The sequence below is a fragment of the Tyto alba genome, unplaced genomic scaffold, assembly GCF_018691265.1.
Source record: "Tyto alba isolate M040663 unplaced genomic scaffold, T.alba_DEE_v4.0 Super-Scaffold_20000042, whole genome shotgun sequence".
Taxonomy (NCBI): domain Eukaryota; kingdom Metazoa; phylum Chordata; class Aves; order Strigiformes; family Tytonidae; genus Tyto; species Tyto alba.
This window is the reverse complement of record NW_024881293.1, coordinates 10,742,749-10,757,214: the sequence shown is the minus strand read 5'-3', so window position 1 is coordinate 10,757,214 and position 14,466 is coordinate 10,742,749. Positions and strand designations below refer to the sequence as shown.

The window sequence follows — 14,466 nt, the reverse complement described above, 5'->3', positions numbered from 1 at the left end:
ACCGTCGCCTCTGTGACCCCACAGGTGTGTCCCCCACCACCACCACCCCCCCAAGCGCGGTGGCAGCCGCCGACGGGGCAGCAACGCTGGAGAAGCCCCCGGTGTCCTGGGTCACCTCACACAGCCCAAAGCCAACCGAGACCCTCATCGTGCCGGGCCGGGGGGGCTCGGAGGGGTCTGGTGGGACGGTGACAGTGGCAACGCTGGGAAAAGCCCCAGGCCCCCCCGCTCCGGCACCGGCCTCCTGGTGAGTGAACCCCCCCAGCAGCACCCCAGGAGCCCCCTCCCCAAGCTGCTGCCACGGCCCTTCCGAGCTGGGGGGGGGGGGGGCTTTTTGGGGTGTGGGGGGGGGTTTGGTTCCCTGATCCTGCCAGGCGCAGGCTGACCACACAGAGCGGGCGCTCAGCCCCGCGGTCGGGGCACAGGGACATGGGACCCCCCCAGTCCTAAGAAGGCTCCAACCCCCCCCTCTTTCATTAACCCCCCCCTTCCTTGTGCTAAGCATGCGGGGGCAGAGTGCGGCGGCCCCCTCCCCTGCGGGCCGGGGGTGGCAGGGATGGGGATGCAGTTGTCATGGCAACCCCGCATCCATCCTCAGCCGCGCTGCCGCACCAGCCCCGCTCAGCCCCTGCCTCCCCCCCCACCCCGCCCCTTTCCACCCCCCCCCCCCCGGTGATGCCCAGGATCCCCCCCCTCACCCCCCAGCCCCTCTTACACCGCAAGATGCGGTCCCAGAGCACCCCCCAGGGCTGAGCCCAAACCAGCCTTCCCCCCCAGCACCCACAAACCACCCTGCAGCACCTCAGCATCCCACGGTAGCACCCAGCCCACCCACCCCCCAAAACCTCCCCCACCACCCAAAAACACAGGAGGCAGAGAGCAGGCGGGAGCTATCCTCTCTTTAATGCTTATTTTTCAACACATTTGCCAAACGGGAACGTGGCGTGCAAGACGGGGAGTGTGCCGGCGTCCACAGGCAAGGGCCTGGGTGGGGGGGGTCACAGCCCCCCCTCCCCCCCCCCCCCCAGCCAACCTTCAAAACAGCTTCCAGCTAAGAAAAAATATATAAAGCACTAAAGGTGAAACATTCAGTCCCCCCTCCCCAAACACATAGGACAATACAATCCAAGGTAAAAGCCCCCACGGCCGCCAGCCGGTGCCTGGCGGGGCCGGGGGGGCCACAGATAAATAACCTCCCGCCAAAACAGGTTTGGTTTGTTCGGTTTTCGCTTGTTTGTTTGTTTTCTTTTTTTGTTTTTCTCCTTTTTTCTTAAAAAGTCATTACAAAAAGAGCCAGCGAGGAGCCTCCTACAAAACGGGTTAGTGTTTGCCTCAGCCGGGGATGGGAGGGGCCAGATCCTGCCCCCCTCCTCCCGGCACCCCCCCACCCCCCCAGCTCTACACTCACAAAACCCCTTAAAAATTGCACGTGACATTTGGTTCCTTAACAGCCCTCCAGCAACTGCTGCGAGGGAGGGAAGAGCCATCAGTGCAGTGAGCTGCCAGGTCTCAGCCTGACAGAGAAAACCACCCCCCCCACCCCAGCTGCTGCACGTGATGGGGGGGGGGACACACACAACCGCTCTTGGTGGCCACGGGGGGGTCTGGCTGTGCCCCAAGGCAGGGGGGCAGTGGTGCCAGGGACAAAGCCCATGGCTGTAGTGCCGGAGGAGCAGCCACCGCAGCCCCCCCCGAGCCCAGGCACGAGCCTCAGTGCTGCCCCATGGGGATGGGAACCCCCCAGGGCAGCCAAGGTCATAGTGCCCCCTAGGAAGGAGACCCAGACCCCCAGCTCTCCGAGGGCCAGGTTTGGGGGTACCGGGGTGGGGGGGGTGGTGGCAGTAGTGGCTTGTCCAGGGAGAGGGTAGGAACAGCAAACAATAAAATTTACCCTGTTAAATCGAGCACGGCTGGGGCTCGCTGCCCGCCGGGAAACGGCTCAGCACCGCTGCTGGATGAGGGACACACACACACACACAGAGACCCTGCCCGCCCCCCCTCCCCCCCCCCCCCCCCCCCCAAAAAAAAGGCAGGGTCACCCCACCCCTGGCTGGTCCCTCACCCCCTGCCCCGGGACGGCGGTGGGTGCAGAGCAAGGAGTGCACAGCTCCGGCGTGGGCATGCGGGAACCACGCGGCGTGTGAGGGTGCGGCGTGTGTGTGTGTGGGGTGGGCTGCAGGGAGCCCCTGTCAGACCTGGGGGGACAAGGATGGCAACAACCCCAAATCCCCCCCCAGCAAAACACCACCCCCCCCCCCTCTCCGAGCCATGGTGGCTGGTGCATCCCCGAGTCACTGGGTGCAGAGGGAAGGGGGGGGGGGGGGGACTCAGGGAGGAGGAGGATGGGGATGAAGCCCACACCGAGGGTCCCCCCCCCGGCCTCAGAACTCCACCTTGCAGGCGGGGAAGGTCTCATCCTGCATGGCCACGGTGCTGTTGCTGCCCAGCACCGTGATCCCCAGCTCCTGCTGCCGGTCGTGGGTCTCCTGGTACCACTCGTGCATCACCAGCGAGTCGAAGGTGGGGATCAAGGTCACCTGCAAGAGACACCCATGGTACCGTGTCACCCCCCTCACCCCGCCCCCTGGCACTGGGAGGGGGCCGATCCCACCCCTCTGGGTTTTGGGGGGGGCTGGGGGGGCGGCTCACCTGGATGTCGGTGCCCCACTGGTGCTTGCCGGCGAGCAGAGCGTCGAGGAGGGAGCGCAGGACACCCTCCTTCAGGTGGTCGTCGCCGCTGACCACGTAGCAGAGGGAACGGACGCGCCGGAAAAATTCCTCGTCCACCGTCCGAGCGCTCCAGGAGCCGGGCAGGTACGCCAGGTCCACGTAAACGGGGGGGCCAGGAGGGGGGGCTGCACCCCGTGTGCCTGGCGGGATGGGGGGTACGGCGCTGTGAGCAGCAGCCCCCAAACCCACCGCACGGTACCGGCGGTGCCTCCGAGCTGCTCCGGCACAAGGATGCCAGAGGTGGGAGCACCCACATTTCCCGCTTCCCCCCCCCAACCTTGCACACACACACACCCCCCCCCACCCCCGTACCTGCCGGTGATGCTCTGCCAGCTCCCGCCGGCAGCCGGGCTCCAGCGCCGCGGGCGATTCCTGCGGTGCGGGTGTCCCCGCTGGAAAGGCCCTTCTTGTCCCCGGTGTCACGGGCCGAGCTGGTGGGGCCCCTGACCTTGGGGTTCAAGGTGGGGTGCCGGGGGGGCTCGGCCCTGGGGGTGGTGGGTACCGAACCCCCACGGGACGGGGCCCTCTTCACCTTGCCGGGGGGCTCCTTCTTCCCGGCACGGGTTTGCTCAGCCGGCAGCGCCTCGGGGTCCACCATGCAGATGCCAGGCTGGGCAGGGATGGGGCAGGGGTCCTTCATGGGGGCCGGCAGCGGGTCACGGGCCCTGGCCACGCCACGGGTGGGCTGCTCCGAGTCCTCGTCCGACTCCAGCCCGTCAGCCAGGATGGAAGGGCAGTCCTCGGTGGCCGGAGGGACGTCGGAGTCGGAGAGGGTGGGCAACGACTCGCTGACGGAGGTGGGGGGGGTCTCGCCCGCCGGTTGGCGGGGCCGGCCCCGGCGCTGCACCAGCTCCTGCGACGGGTCGCTGTCCGACAGCTCCCGGGGGCTGGCGGCGGCCGAGGGCGACCGCTCCGATTTGGGGTGTTCGAACTCGCAGGGTGACACCAAGCAGAGGTCCACGTCATGGGGCGAGTCGGAGCGGCGGCCGGGCCGCGGCATCGTGTCACCGTCAGCCCGCGGCGGGTGGTGGCACGGCCGCAGCGGCAGGGACAACCCACCCTTAGCGACCTCCGGCTCCGGTGTCCCCCCGGTCCCCCGGGACCGCCTGCCTTCCTCCGGTGGGGACTCGCTGACGGGTGGCAGCACCTGCTCGAAGGAGACCGAGAGTGACTCGTCCACCTCGGTGGAGTGCGGCGAGCCCACCTCGGCCGGCAGCGAGGGGGTGGTGATGGTGGGGGACACATCGGGGACGTCGTCCTTGAAGGGGCTGAGGGAGAGGCAGCCCGCCTGCTTCTCCTGCGAGGCACCGGAGCTGTCCTGCGAGGCTTTGCCCCCGGCCGGTGGCCAAGGGTTTGGCTGCCGGTTGGCATCAGTGCCCAGCTCCTCCATGCCATCGTCCACCGGTGACTGGTGGAAGGGAGTGTGGCCAGCGCTGGCCGGCCCCGAGCTGGCCGGAGACATCATCTCCAGGGTTTTCTCCTCGGAGCTGCCGCAGGCGTCTTCGCCGCCCTCGGGGCCGTGGTTGAGCATCCCGGTGGGCGTCAGGTCGAAGTTGACGCTGCGGTCGCTCTTGGGGGTCTTGGCCAGGGGCGAGGGGGGGCAGACGGCTCTCAAAGGGCTGCTCTCCAGGTAGCGGAAACGCTGGGGGCTGTCGGGGTCCTCCAGGCCGTTCTCCAGGCAGGATGAGTCCACCCGCCCCCCAGCCCCCCCGTTCTCCAGCGGCGAGGGTTCCAGCTCGCTCTCGGCCGTGGTGATACCCTCGTCCGTCGATTCCTCCTTCCTCCTCCTCCCACCAGCCCCCAGCGCAGCAGCCCCCTGGCCCTGCTCGGCCTCCGGCAGCATGTCTTCGGGGGAGGAGGACTTGGAGCCGTCCGACGTCCCCGGCTCCTTCCTGCCGCCTGCCTCCCGGGGGGCTTTGGCCTTGGGCTTCTCCGGCTCCTTCTTGAGGGGGGGTTTCTTGATGCTGCCGGTCTTGGCCAGGGGTTTGCGGGTCTCTGGGACCGGTGTTTTCCGGGCTGGGGTCTTGGCGGGAGCCTTGGCCTCTGCCTTGCTCTCCTTCGCGTCCTTCCGCAGCGTCTCAGCCTTTGCCTCCTTCTTCACCACCTTCACCTCCTTCTTGGCCTCCCCCTTCGCCTCGGCCCCCTCATCCTTCTTCAGCGGCTTCTTTTCCTCTTTCCGGGGGACTGGCTCCTTCTTGGGCACCGCTTTCTCCTTGCTCAGCTTCAGCTTTGCATCCACCTTCAGCTTCTCCATCGAAGAGTCCAGCTTGGCCCGAGCATCCTTGGCTTTCTCTTCTTCTGACCCCACTCTGGCCATCTCCCCCAAGGATTTGGGCTTCTCCTTGGTCCCTGTCTTCACCTCCTTCCTCTCCACCTTTGATGGAGCCTTCTCCTTCGGTGCTGGTAACCCAGCATCCACCAAGCTGAGCTTGGAAGCTGACTTCAGGCTCTCCTTGCTCTCTGCCCTCTTCTGCTTGAGCTGCTTCTCAGGTTGAGATGCCGCCGGCCCCTTCAGATCATTCTTGGTGACCACAGGGTGCTTGAGGAACTCCAGGTGCTTCACCTTCTCCAGCCCCTCCAGAATGCGGCCCTGGGGGGTGCAGCCAGGGAAGAGGACCCGGATGATCTTCTCGGAGGGGCTGACGGGGTGCCAGACGAGCAGGGCGCAGACAGAGGTCAGGCACTGCAGGGGCAAGTCCTGCTCCTTGGGGTAGCTGTTGCCCGACCACTGCTGCAGGAGAAACTCCAGCTCCTTGGTGCCCTTCACGGGGTTCAGGACGTACATGTCCAACCGGCCCACTCCCATCTTTTGGAAGAGGACGGTGGGCTCTGCGCGGGGTCCGCTGTCCCGGGCCAGCGGGTTGGGACGGATTCCCAGCTTCTCCAGGTAGTGCAGGGTCAGGGCAGCCTCATCACAGCTCTTCAGCACCCGGGAGTTACCCTCGATGTCCTTCAACTTCTCGGAGGCGTTGAGGAAGACGACGCCCAGCTCTGGGGAGATGAGGTTCTTTGCCCAGTCCCCATTGCCCTGCGAGCCCTGGGATGGATCCTCCTCCAGCTCGGCCAGCTTCCTCTGCAGCAGGCTGTTGACACCGGGCAGGCTGTCCGTGCCCACGTGCGTCACCAGGATGGAGTCGATGCGGTCCAGGTGCCGGACCAGTTTCCAGAAAGATGACTTGGGGTTGGAGCCGCCGTTGACCAAGACGTTGAAGCCGTTGACGGCAAAGAAAGCTGAGTCCCCTCTCCCGCCCGGGAAGATATAGCAGCAGGGCTTGGAGAGCTTGAGGAAGCCAACCATGGTGGGGGGCTCGAGGAGGTCAAAGGGGGACTGGGGCTCCAGCGACTCTGAGAGGTACTCCATGAACTCCTCCAGCCCCTCCATCTCCGGCAGGATGCAGTCCGGGTTGTAGCGCAGCTCGATGAAGTCCTGGAGGTTGTGATGGTCCAAGCCCGAGTCTCTCCATTCCCCGAAGTCGGGGCAGCTGATGGTCAGCCTGGCCTTGGCCGAGGGGTCCGCGGAGCTCAGGATCTCCCCCACCTGCGAGGAGACGGGCACAGCCAGAGCTTCAGGCGGGATGGGGCACCCAGAGCCGGAGATGGGGCAGCTCAAGGGGTGCCCTGTCTCAGCCCCCCTTCCCTTGGCAAGCACGGAGGTGGGGGGCTCCTGCAGCCCATCCCACCCCCAGTACCCAGTGCTGGCTACCAGCACAACGCTCAGGGTGGGTGGGGGGGGTGCTCCCCCCATTCGCACCCCACCCCCAGCTGCAGCTCAGGGTCAGGATGCGGCCGATTGTGTCACCGCCGTGCTCAGCTCCCCACCGAGACACCGGAGAAGGTCAGCAGTCTCAATCCCGGCAGGGGGGGCCCGGGGGGGGAGCCCACAGCCCCCCCTGCACACCGGCAGCCGGGGCAGGGGAAGGGGGAAGGGGGCAGCTCCTTCCTGGGGGTCCCTGGCACCGCACCTCCTTGTCCGTGAAGATCTGGATGAAGTCCCGCAGGGAGAAGCAGCCCGTCTGCAGCATCAGCTCCCCCGTCTCCTCCACGCAGGGCCCCGCAAACACCAGCAGCTTGTGCTGCGACACGTCCGTGATGAGGTTTCGCAGCTGAGGACGGAGGGGACACGAGGATGCCACCGGGCTCTACGTCACAGCCCTCCCCTGCCAGTGGCTCTGAAGGGGCCATGTCCACGTCCCCCCAGCCCCCCCCTCCCTGCCTCACCTCGTCACACAGGGACTTGTCGGAAGGGTTGAGCAGCACCAGGGTCTCCAGCACATCTCCTCGGTGGTGGAGGGTCCGCTGACCTGCGGGGAGCAAGGGCTGACACCTACCCTCCCCTAAAACCACGGGTCTGCCCCCCACAGTTTGGGCTCATCCCGTGGGGATGGGATGGTGGCGGGGACAACACACACACACACACACGCCAGCGCCTGCCCACTTCCCCCGCGGAAGAGGGACAGCCACCATCCCACTCCCGGACACTGAGGACACGTTTCCCGTGTCCTTCCTGCCGCAGGGAGGGGAGGAAAGGGGGGGGTGTGTGTCAGGCTGAGGGAGCCCCTTCGTCCCCCCTCCAAGCACCATAGCAAGCCCTGGGTGCTCCCAGCGGGGTCTGGGGGCTGCACCCCCCCTTCCTAGGCAGGCAGGCACCCACTGGAGACCCGACCACCTCCCACAGCCCCACCAGCTGCCAGGGGGTGACCCCACGGCGTGACAAAGGGACAAGGTGGGGATGAGGCACTGGAGCAGCCCTGGCATCCCTGGCTCCATCTTCCTCTTTCCCTTTTTTCCACGGGAAATTGCATCCCGCCCCGGGATGGACGAAGGAAGCGGTTTCTCACGTGGGTCATCACGGGGCTTGGCCGTGGGGGGAGGCACAAAGCAAAGCCTGTTCCCGCAGAGGCTGGGGGGGCGTTTTCCCACACCCCACAAATTAAACACCACCAGGGGTGGTGGGGGGGTGTGCCCCACTCTTTTACCTTTCACAATACTGGAGAAAGTGGCTGAGTGACGGGACACAAAGAGCTTCAGCTGCTCGTCCAGGTTGCAAGAGGAGAGGTCAATGTCCCAAGACCGGATTCCTTTTGGGACACACACACACAAAAATAAGGGGGGGGCTCAGCCCCTTGGCACCCACCAGCACCTCATCGCTGCTCCACAACACCCCCACAGCACCGGTTTATGCAAGAAGCAGCACAATGGGGACTGTCCCCTCCCACATCCCCCATCCAACCTCACCCTGAAACGCAGCTGTGCCAGCCCGGTGGCTTTTGGGGTGACCCCAGTGGGTCCCAGACCCCGACATGGGGCCGATGCACTGACCGGCTACCTGGCAGGCGAGCACCTTGCACGGTGACTCATGGCAGCACCACCTCTGCCAACCCAAAACCCCGTCCCCCGGGGCGCCCGGCGCACCTTCAAAGGTGGTAATTAAAGGAATTAACGGTGCCAAAGGATTCGGCACACGCGGGGCTCCTGCCAGCACCGGTGCGGGTGCTCCCGGCTCCCAGAGCGGGGTCACAAAGCCCAAGGCGCAGCCCCAAAACACCCACAACCCCTTCAGGACCCTACAAGGGGATTGACAGGGGGCTGCCAGCCCCCCCCACTGCGGTGGCCAACCGGCATGGCCACAACCGCTCCCCGTTAACGGCCCGGCAAACCAGCGGGCGATGGCGTAAGATGGCCTGGCCGTGGTGCGAGGGGGTTGCACAAATTTTGCACAAGGCACCAGACGAGGGCCGGGGACGTTTTTGGGGGGTTTCAGTGCTTGAGGCCAGTGGGGTTCGGTCCTGCCTTTGCCAGGTGCCATGGTGGGGGAGCAAGACAACAGGGCAGTGCTGGCAATATGTGTGTCCCCCCCCATGATTTGGGGGTGCTGTTCCAGCACAGGGGTGCTCCGATGTCATGGTCTGAGATTCTCCCCCCGCCCCCCAGCTCAGGGACAGCCAGGAGCGGGGGCTGAAGGGGGTCCCCACAGCACAGGCCACCCCCCCGCCCTCCCAGCCCAGCATCTGGCCCCCACAACTGGTGACAAGAGGAGGGGACAGGTCCCAGGGGTCCACCCGCAGCCCCAGAGCCTGGGGACAGTCCCCAGGGGGAGAGGGGGCAGATCCCCCAGGGCTGAGGAGAGGGGGACAGGTCCCAGAGGACAGGGAACAGCACTCGGGGGGGCAGATCCTGGGGGGTCTGGGGCAGGAGAAGGGGCAGATCCTGAAGGGTCTGGGAGAGCAGATCCTGGGGGGTCTGAGGCAGAAGGGGCAGATGCTGGGGGGTCTGGGGCAGAAGGGGCAGATGCTGGGAGGGTCTGGGGCAGATTCTGGGGGTTTAGGGGGCAGATCCTGGGGGGGTCTAAGGCAGGAGAGGGGGTAGATTCTGGGGGGTCTGGGAGGGCAGATCCTGGGGGGTTTGGAGCAGGAGAAGGGGCAGATCCTGGGGGTTTAGAGGGGGGCAGATGCTGGGGGGTCTGGAGCTGGGGAGGGGGCAGAGCTCGGGGGCCCAGATCCTGGAGACCTGAGGCAGGAGGGGTCAGACCAGGAGGGCCCCGGGGTGGGGTGGGGAGGGCGGGAGAGGGGCCGAGCCCCGCAGCATCATGCGCGGGGGGAGGGCCGGGCCCGCGGGCCCCGCACCGAGGCAGCCCCGGGACCCCCGCGGCCGCCGCCCCGGGGCTCACCTCGCTCCAGCTGCTGCAGCGCGGCGGCCAGCAGGCCGGGCCGGTGGCAGCCGCCACCCACGATGGCGAGCAGCGAGTAGCGGCGGGGCCCCGCGGCGGGGCCGGGAGGAGGAACCGGAGCCGCCGCCGCCGCCGCCGTCGCCGCCCGCCCCGCGCCCTCCGCAGCCCCCGCGGCCCGAACCGCCGCCGCCGCCGCCATCTTCGGCGCCCCCCGCCCCGCCGCGCCGCGCCGCGCCGCGCCACGCCCCCTCCCGCGCGTCACCGCCGGCAAACCCCACCCACTGATGTCACCGCCGGCCAATGGGAGAGCTCGGCGGGGAAAGGGCCGGAGGGAAGGGGGGGGAGAGAGAGGCGGTGGGCGGGGAGGTCTTAAAGGGGCAATGGCGGGGTGGGGCCGCCGGCGGTGGGGTCCGGCCTCCCGCGCGCTGAGATGCGGTGCAGGGAGTGGGCGTTGCAGGGGTAGAAAGCAGCGTGGGGATGGGGCTGTGCAGCGCGGTGCGGAGCTGGGGGCGCGCGATGCATTGTGCTGCAGTGTGATCCAGTGCAGGGCAGTGCAGGGCAGTGCAGTGCAGTGCAGTGCGGCAGGCTGTGCAGTGCAGTGCAGCGCTGCGCCGTGCAGGGGTTGTGCGGTGCAGCGAGGTGCATCACAAGGGCTGTGCAGCGCGATGTGGAGCCGGGAGCGTGTGATGCAGTGCGGCGCAGTACGCTGCAGTGCGATGCAACGCAGCGCTGTGCAGTGCAGCGCTGCGCCGTGCAGGGGTTGTGCGGTGCAGCGGAGCGCAGCGCAGGGGCTGTGCAGCACGATGTGGAGCCGGGAGCGTGTGATGCAGTGCAGCTCAGGGCAAGGGGTGCGCAGCGCAGCACAGAGATGGGAGTGGGTGTTGCAGAGATGGAAAGCAGCATGGGGATGGGGCTCTGCGGTGCGGAGCTGGGGACGCGCGATGCAGTGCGATGCAGTGCGATGCAGTGCGATGCAGTGCCAGGCTGCAGCCGCATGGCACAGTGCAGTAACCATTGCCATGGCCCCAGGAGCCCCCCTGGCCCCAGCCCACCCCAGCAGCTCCCCTTCCAGCTCCCCCCCCCCAGCCCACCCAGGATCAGGTGCCCCGCAGCAGGATGGGACCCACCCCTCCCCAGCACCCATGCCCGGTGGCAGAGGGGTGCTGACACCCCAAAGTCCCCCAAAGGGCAGGCAGCAGGTGTGGATCCAAGTCATTTAATGCAGCCCCGGACACCCACAGCCCCCCGGGCCAGGGCACCCAAGGGTGCCAGTGTGCTGTGCAGACACATCCCAATGCGGTGAGGGGGCTGACGGCTCCCCCTCCACTGCACGGGGCACAGGCTGGGCCAGCAGCGTCACGGTGGGTGGCAGCGTCCCCGGTGTCCCCGGTCCCTCAGGAGCACTTGAGGATGAACAGGTTGCAGGCGGTGCCGCGGGGGCAGCTGCAGAGCTTCCCGATGCGTGCCCCCTTCCGCACCGCGCACGGCTCCCTGGGCTCGCACTGCAGGACAGCACACCTCAGCCCCAAGGGCTTGGCCAGCCTGGACCCCCCACCCCACCCCCACCCCGGGGCTGGACCCCCCCACAACCAGCACCCAAAGGGTCCAGCTCTGGTGCCAGCCCAAGCACCCAGTGCTGAGCACCCACTGCCTGCGCCCCTGGCCATACCGTGGGCACCCAGCTCAGTCTCTTCTCCACCGCCGGCAGCTCTCTGCTCCCCAGTTTCTCCAGCACCTCCTGCAGCGCCTCGACCTGCCGCAGACACCGCCATGCCACCCCCAGGACTCTGACCTATGTCACCCCGATTTCCCACCCTGAGATGCCGGTGCCAGATCCCATGCCACCCATGAGCAGCACCCATCCCCACAGGTTGCACCCTGGGGTGTAACAACTGCTCTGGACCCCTCGTGCCTGGCTAGGGGTCAGTCCCCGCCAGAGGGAAATCAGGGCCGTGGCAGGATGAGGGTGCTTGGAGTGCTAGGATGCATCCCCCCCACCCCAGCTGCAGCCCCACATCCCCTCCCCAGCATCTCCCCTCACCCCACCTGAGCCAGAGCAGCCCGTCAGGGCAGGACAGGGAGGGAGAACCACGAAAAAGCTGCAAATTCCCCCATGCCACGGGGATGTCCCCTGGGGCAGCTGCTGCAAGAAACTCCCCAGGTCTTGGTCACTCCTCCCCAGTCCCCTGGGGATGCCCTGGCACAGCCAGAACTGGCTCCCAAACTGGGGTGATGGCAGCAGGAGCACCCCAAGGTTCCCCAGAGCGATGCGGGGGGGCTGCTGGGGGCCCCATCCCCTACAGACGCCGCTTCCCCAGTCCCTTACCAGCTCTGTCTCCTCCTGGCTCTGCCCGGGCAGGCTCTCGGCCGGCTGGAGCCCCAGCACTGGCTCCGCGGTGCCCAGCAGGATGAGGCTGGAGCCAGCCAGGCAGAGCAGGCAGAGCCAGGCGCTTCCCATGCTCCTGGCACCAGATGCGTCCCTGGATGCTCACGGCTGCACCCGGCTCAGGCAGCTTTATACCCCCGGCTTTGCCACCCCCCCTGCACCCACTGGCGTGGGCAAACACCCGCTGACGCAGATGGGGAGCGGGTGCGCGTGTGTGTCCCCCCCCCCCAGACCTTTACACGGTCATCAAGCTGGAGGGGGGACACACATCCCCGGGAGACGCATCCCCTGGGACGCACGTGCCCCGAGCCAGCGGCAAGGAGCCGGCGAGATGTACGTCAGTGCCACGTCCAGCCCAAGCGACCCGAAAGCCGGCGGGTGCGGAGCCCCCCTCCCTGGGGCTGAGGCCCCCCCACCCCACCCCCAGCCCCGCAGTGAGGTGGAGGCCACTGCCAATTCCCTGAGCAAACACGGCTGCGGCGCAGCTCATCCCGGTGCGGCCCACGTGCTGGCGGGGCCCAGGGTCCCTCCGGGGACGGCGCAGACAGGCTGGCACGCACACGGATCTCACAAACAGCTTTATTCCAAAGGAGGGGACAGACGGGGGGCGGGACAGAAAGGGTGCTGCAGCCCGCTCCCCCTCCCCAGGCCAGGGCTCTGATGCAGAGCCAGCCAGGGTGGAGAAAGGCTGGTCCCCCCAATCCTGCAGCCAGGACCCCCCCGGGGGGGGGGACAACACCCCTCCACAGGTGAGGGAGGAGCCGGAGTGTGGCGAGGTGGGGCTGGGTCCAGCTGGAGGGGAGCAGACATGGGTGAGAGGTGGGGAAGGGGAGATGGGGAATCCCAGCCCCCCCCATCCCCGTGTCCCACGGACACACCAAGTCCCCCAGTGTCCCCACAGGCTCCCCGAGTCCCGCAGCATCCCTGGGGGGTCCCTTTGTGTCCCACAGCCCTCCCAGATTCCCCAGTGTCCCTGGTGGGTCTCCCAGTCCCACCGCAGACCTGGGGGGTCCTTTCATATCCCACAGCCCTCCCAGGCCCCCCCTGTGCCCCTGAGGGGTCCCCTGCAGCATCCCTGGGGGGTCCCTATGTACCCCCCCTCCAGCAGGGTGGTGATGAGAGTGGGGAACACGGCGAAGGGGGGTCCCCAAACCTACCTGCCTTCCTCCTAGCTCTGTGGGGGCTGTTTCTGCCTGCGGCCTGGCTTCGGGGGGGGCTTGGGAGCCTCCGCTCGGCCTTCCCGGAGGCCCTGGGGCACAGAGCAGTGGGGGGTCACGGTGGGGAACCCCCCTCCTTTCCCCCCCCCCACTTCATTCGCCCCTCGCACCCTGCCGTACCACATAGAAGCCGGTGTGGTACCCGCTCATGTACCAGGCCATCAGCATCGCGGCCAAGGCATCTTCCTCCTCCTCTTCCTCCCGCAAGGCGTGCGGCGGGGCCGGGGGCCACGGGGGGGGCATCACCTGCCAGCAGCACCCACAGCCCCTTAGGGAGAGACTGGGGGGGGGGACAGCACCCCAAAGCCGGTGGGGGGGATGGCAGGCACTCACCTCAGGGGGCTGAGGGGAGTAAGGCACCCGCTCGCCCTTCCTCCTCCTCCTGGCGCCCGGGCGCGGCTCCCACGATGAGGGGGGACCCTCGCCCCCTGGGGTGTCGCTCCCCCCCCAGGCCCCAGGGCGGGGGGGCAGGAGATCGGCCAGTGCCCGCTCCTCGGTGTTGCCGTAGCCGTCAAACTCCACCAAACACGTGCCGGTGGCGGGGTCCAGCGCCCGCAGGTGAGCGGGGTACAGCCGCCCGTCCCCCGACCAGGGGGTGCTGCAGGCGTCACCCACCTTCCACTGCGGGGGAGACGGGGGGGCAGCCGGTGGGGTCATGGGGGGACAGCGTGGACCCCGAATCCCACGGGGTTTTGGGAGACACTGCTTGCTCACCTGATGGCCTTCCTCCTCCTCTTCCTCCTCCTCCTCCTCGCTGGGGGTCACGCTTGAGGTGGGGGTGTCGGAGTCGCCGTCTGAGCCCTCGACCGGAGCGTCCCGGGGGAGGGAGGCGCGGGGGGAGCGGAGTGGGATCGTCGCCTTCGCCGAGGATGCGCCCCCCGCCCGGAGGTCGGGACCCTGCGGGCAGCGAACGAGGCGTCACGGAGCCGGACGGAGACACGGGCACACACGGAGCGTCCCGGACACGGGCTGGAGCGGGACGTGGAGACACACACCCCCACACCCCCCCCCCCGTCGGTGCGGTTCCCACGCCCCCGGTTAGCGCAGACCCCCCAGCCCGTGTCCCGGTCCCGTCCCGGTGCCCACCCGCGGCCCCGGGGCGCCCTCGGCCATGGCCCGCCCCCGCACGTGGCCCCCGCGCCCTGCCCACTCCCCGCGCGCGGCGCCCTCTGGGTAACGTAGTCCCCGCCCTCCGGAAGGGCTGGAGAGGCGGGGCGCGGATCGACTACATTTCCCAGAGGGCAGCGCGGGTAGGTCAGAGAACGGGGCGGGTAGCGGGCAGAGCGCCGCCGCTGCCTCTCCCGCCCCCTGCTGGGACGGCGGGGGAGCGCGGCCACCGGTGCGACGAGTTGGGGACACGGCGGGGAGCGGGGGGGGACACGGAGGACAGTGGCCACACAGAGGGGGGGCTCGGAGGGGGGGACGCGGGAGACAGTGGGGACACGCACGGGGTGCCACGGGGGACA

The 14,466-nt window shown here is 68.1% G+C and overlaps 3 protein-coding genes across 3 annotated transcripts; all 3 read right to left on the bottom strand.

The window, feature by feature from the left end:
• Positions 1-2,027: 2,027 nt before the first annotated feature.
• MAP1S (microtubule associated protein 1S) lies at positions 2,028-9,596 on the bottom strand. The gene is made up of 7 exons (XM_042794240.1): positions 9,398-9,596; positions 7,707-7,808; positions 6,949-7,031; positions 6,693-6,833; positions 3,043-6,268; positions 2,650-2,870; positions 2,028-2,537 (listed from the first exon to the last, which is right to left on the bottom strand). Exons 1-7 carry the CDS (start codon positions 9,594-9,596, stop codon positions 2,382-2,384), a joined length of 4,128 nt encoding a protein of 1,375 aa, XP_042650174.1. The 3' UTR covers positions 2,028-2,381.
• Positions 9,597-10,739: 1,143 nt separating this feature from the next.
• LOC116963226 (cocaine- and amphetamine-regulated transcript protein) lies at positions 10,740-11,862 on the bottom strand. Its single transcript, XM_032999305.2, has 3 exons — positions 11,724-11,862; positions 11,067-11,150; positions 10,740-10,899 (listed from the first exon to the last, which is right to left on the bottom strand). The coding sequence occupies exons 1-3, from the start codon at positions 11,853-11,855 to the stop codon at positions 10,792-10,794; spliced, it is 324 nt and encodes a 107-aa protein (XP_032855196.1). The 5' UTR covers positions 11,856-11,862; the 3' UTR covers positions 10,740-10,791.
• Positions 11,863-12,346: 484 nt separating this feature from the next.
• On the bottom strand, positions 12,347-14,156 carry LOC116963231 (survival motor neuron protein 1-like). The gene is made up of 6 exons (XM_042794704.1): positions 14,087-14,156; positions 13,715-13,897; positions 13,334-13,621; positions 13,121-13,246; positions 12,941-13,032; positions 12,347-12,575 (listed from the first exon to the last, which is right to left on the bottom strand). Exons 1-5 carry the CDS (start codon positions 14,111-14,113, stop codon positions 12,952-12,954), a joined length of 705 nt encoding a protein of 234 aa, XP_042650638.1. The 5' UTR covers positions 14,114-14,156; the 3' UTR covers positions 12,347-12,575; positions 12,941-12,951.
• Positions 14,157-14,466: the final 310 nt, after the last annotated feature.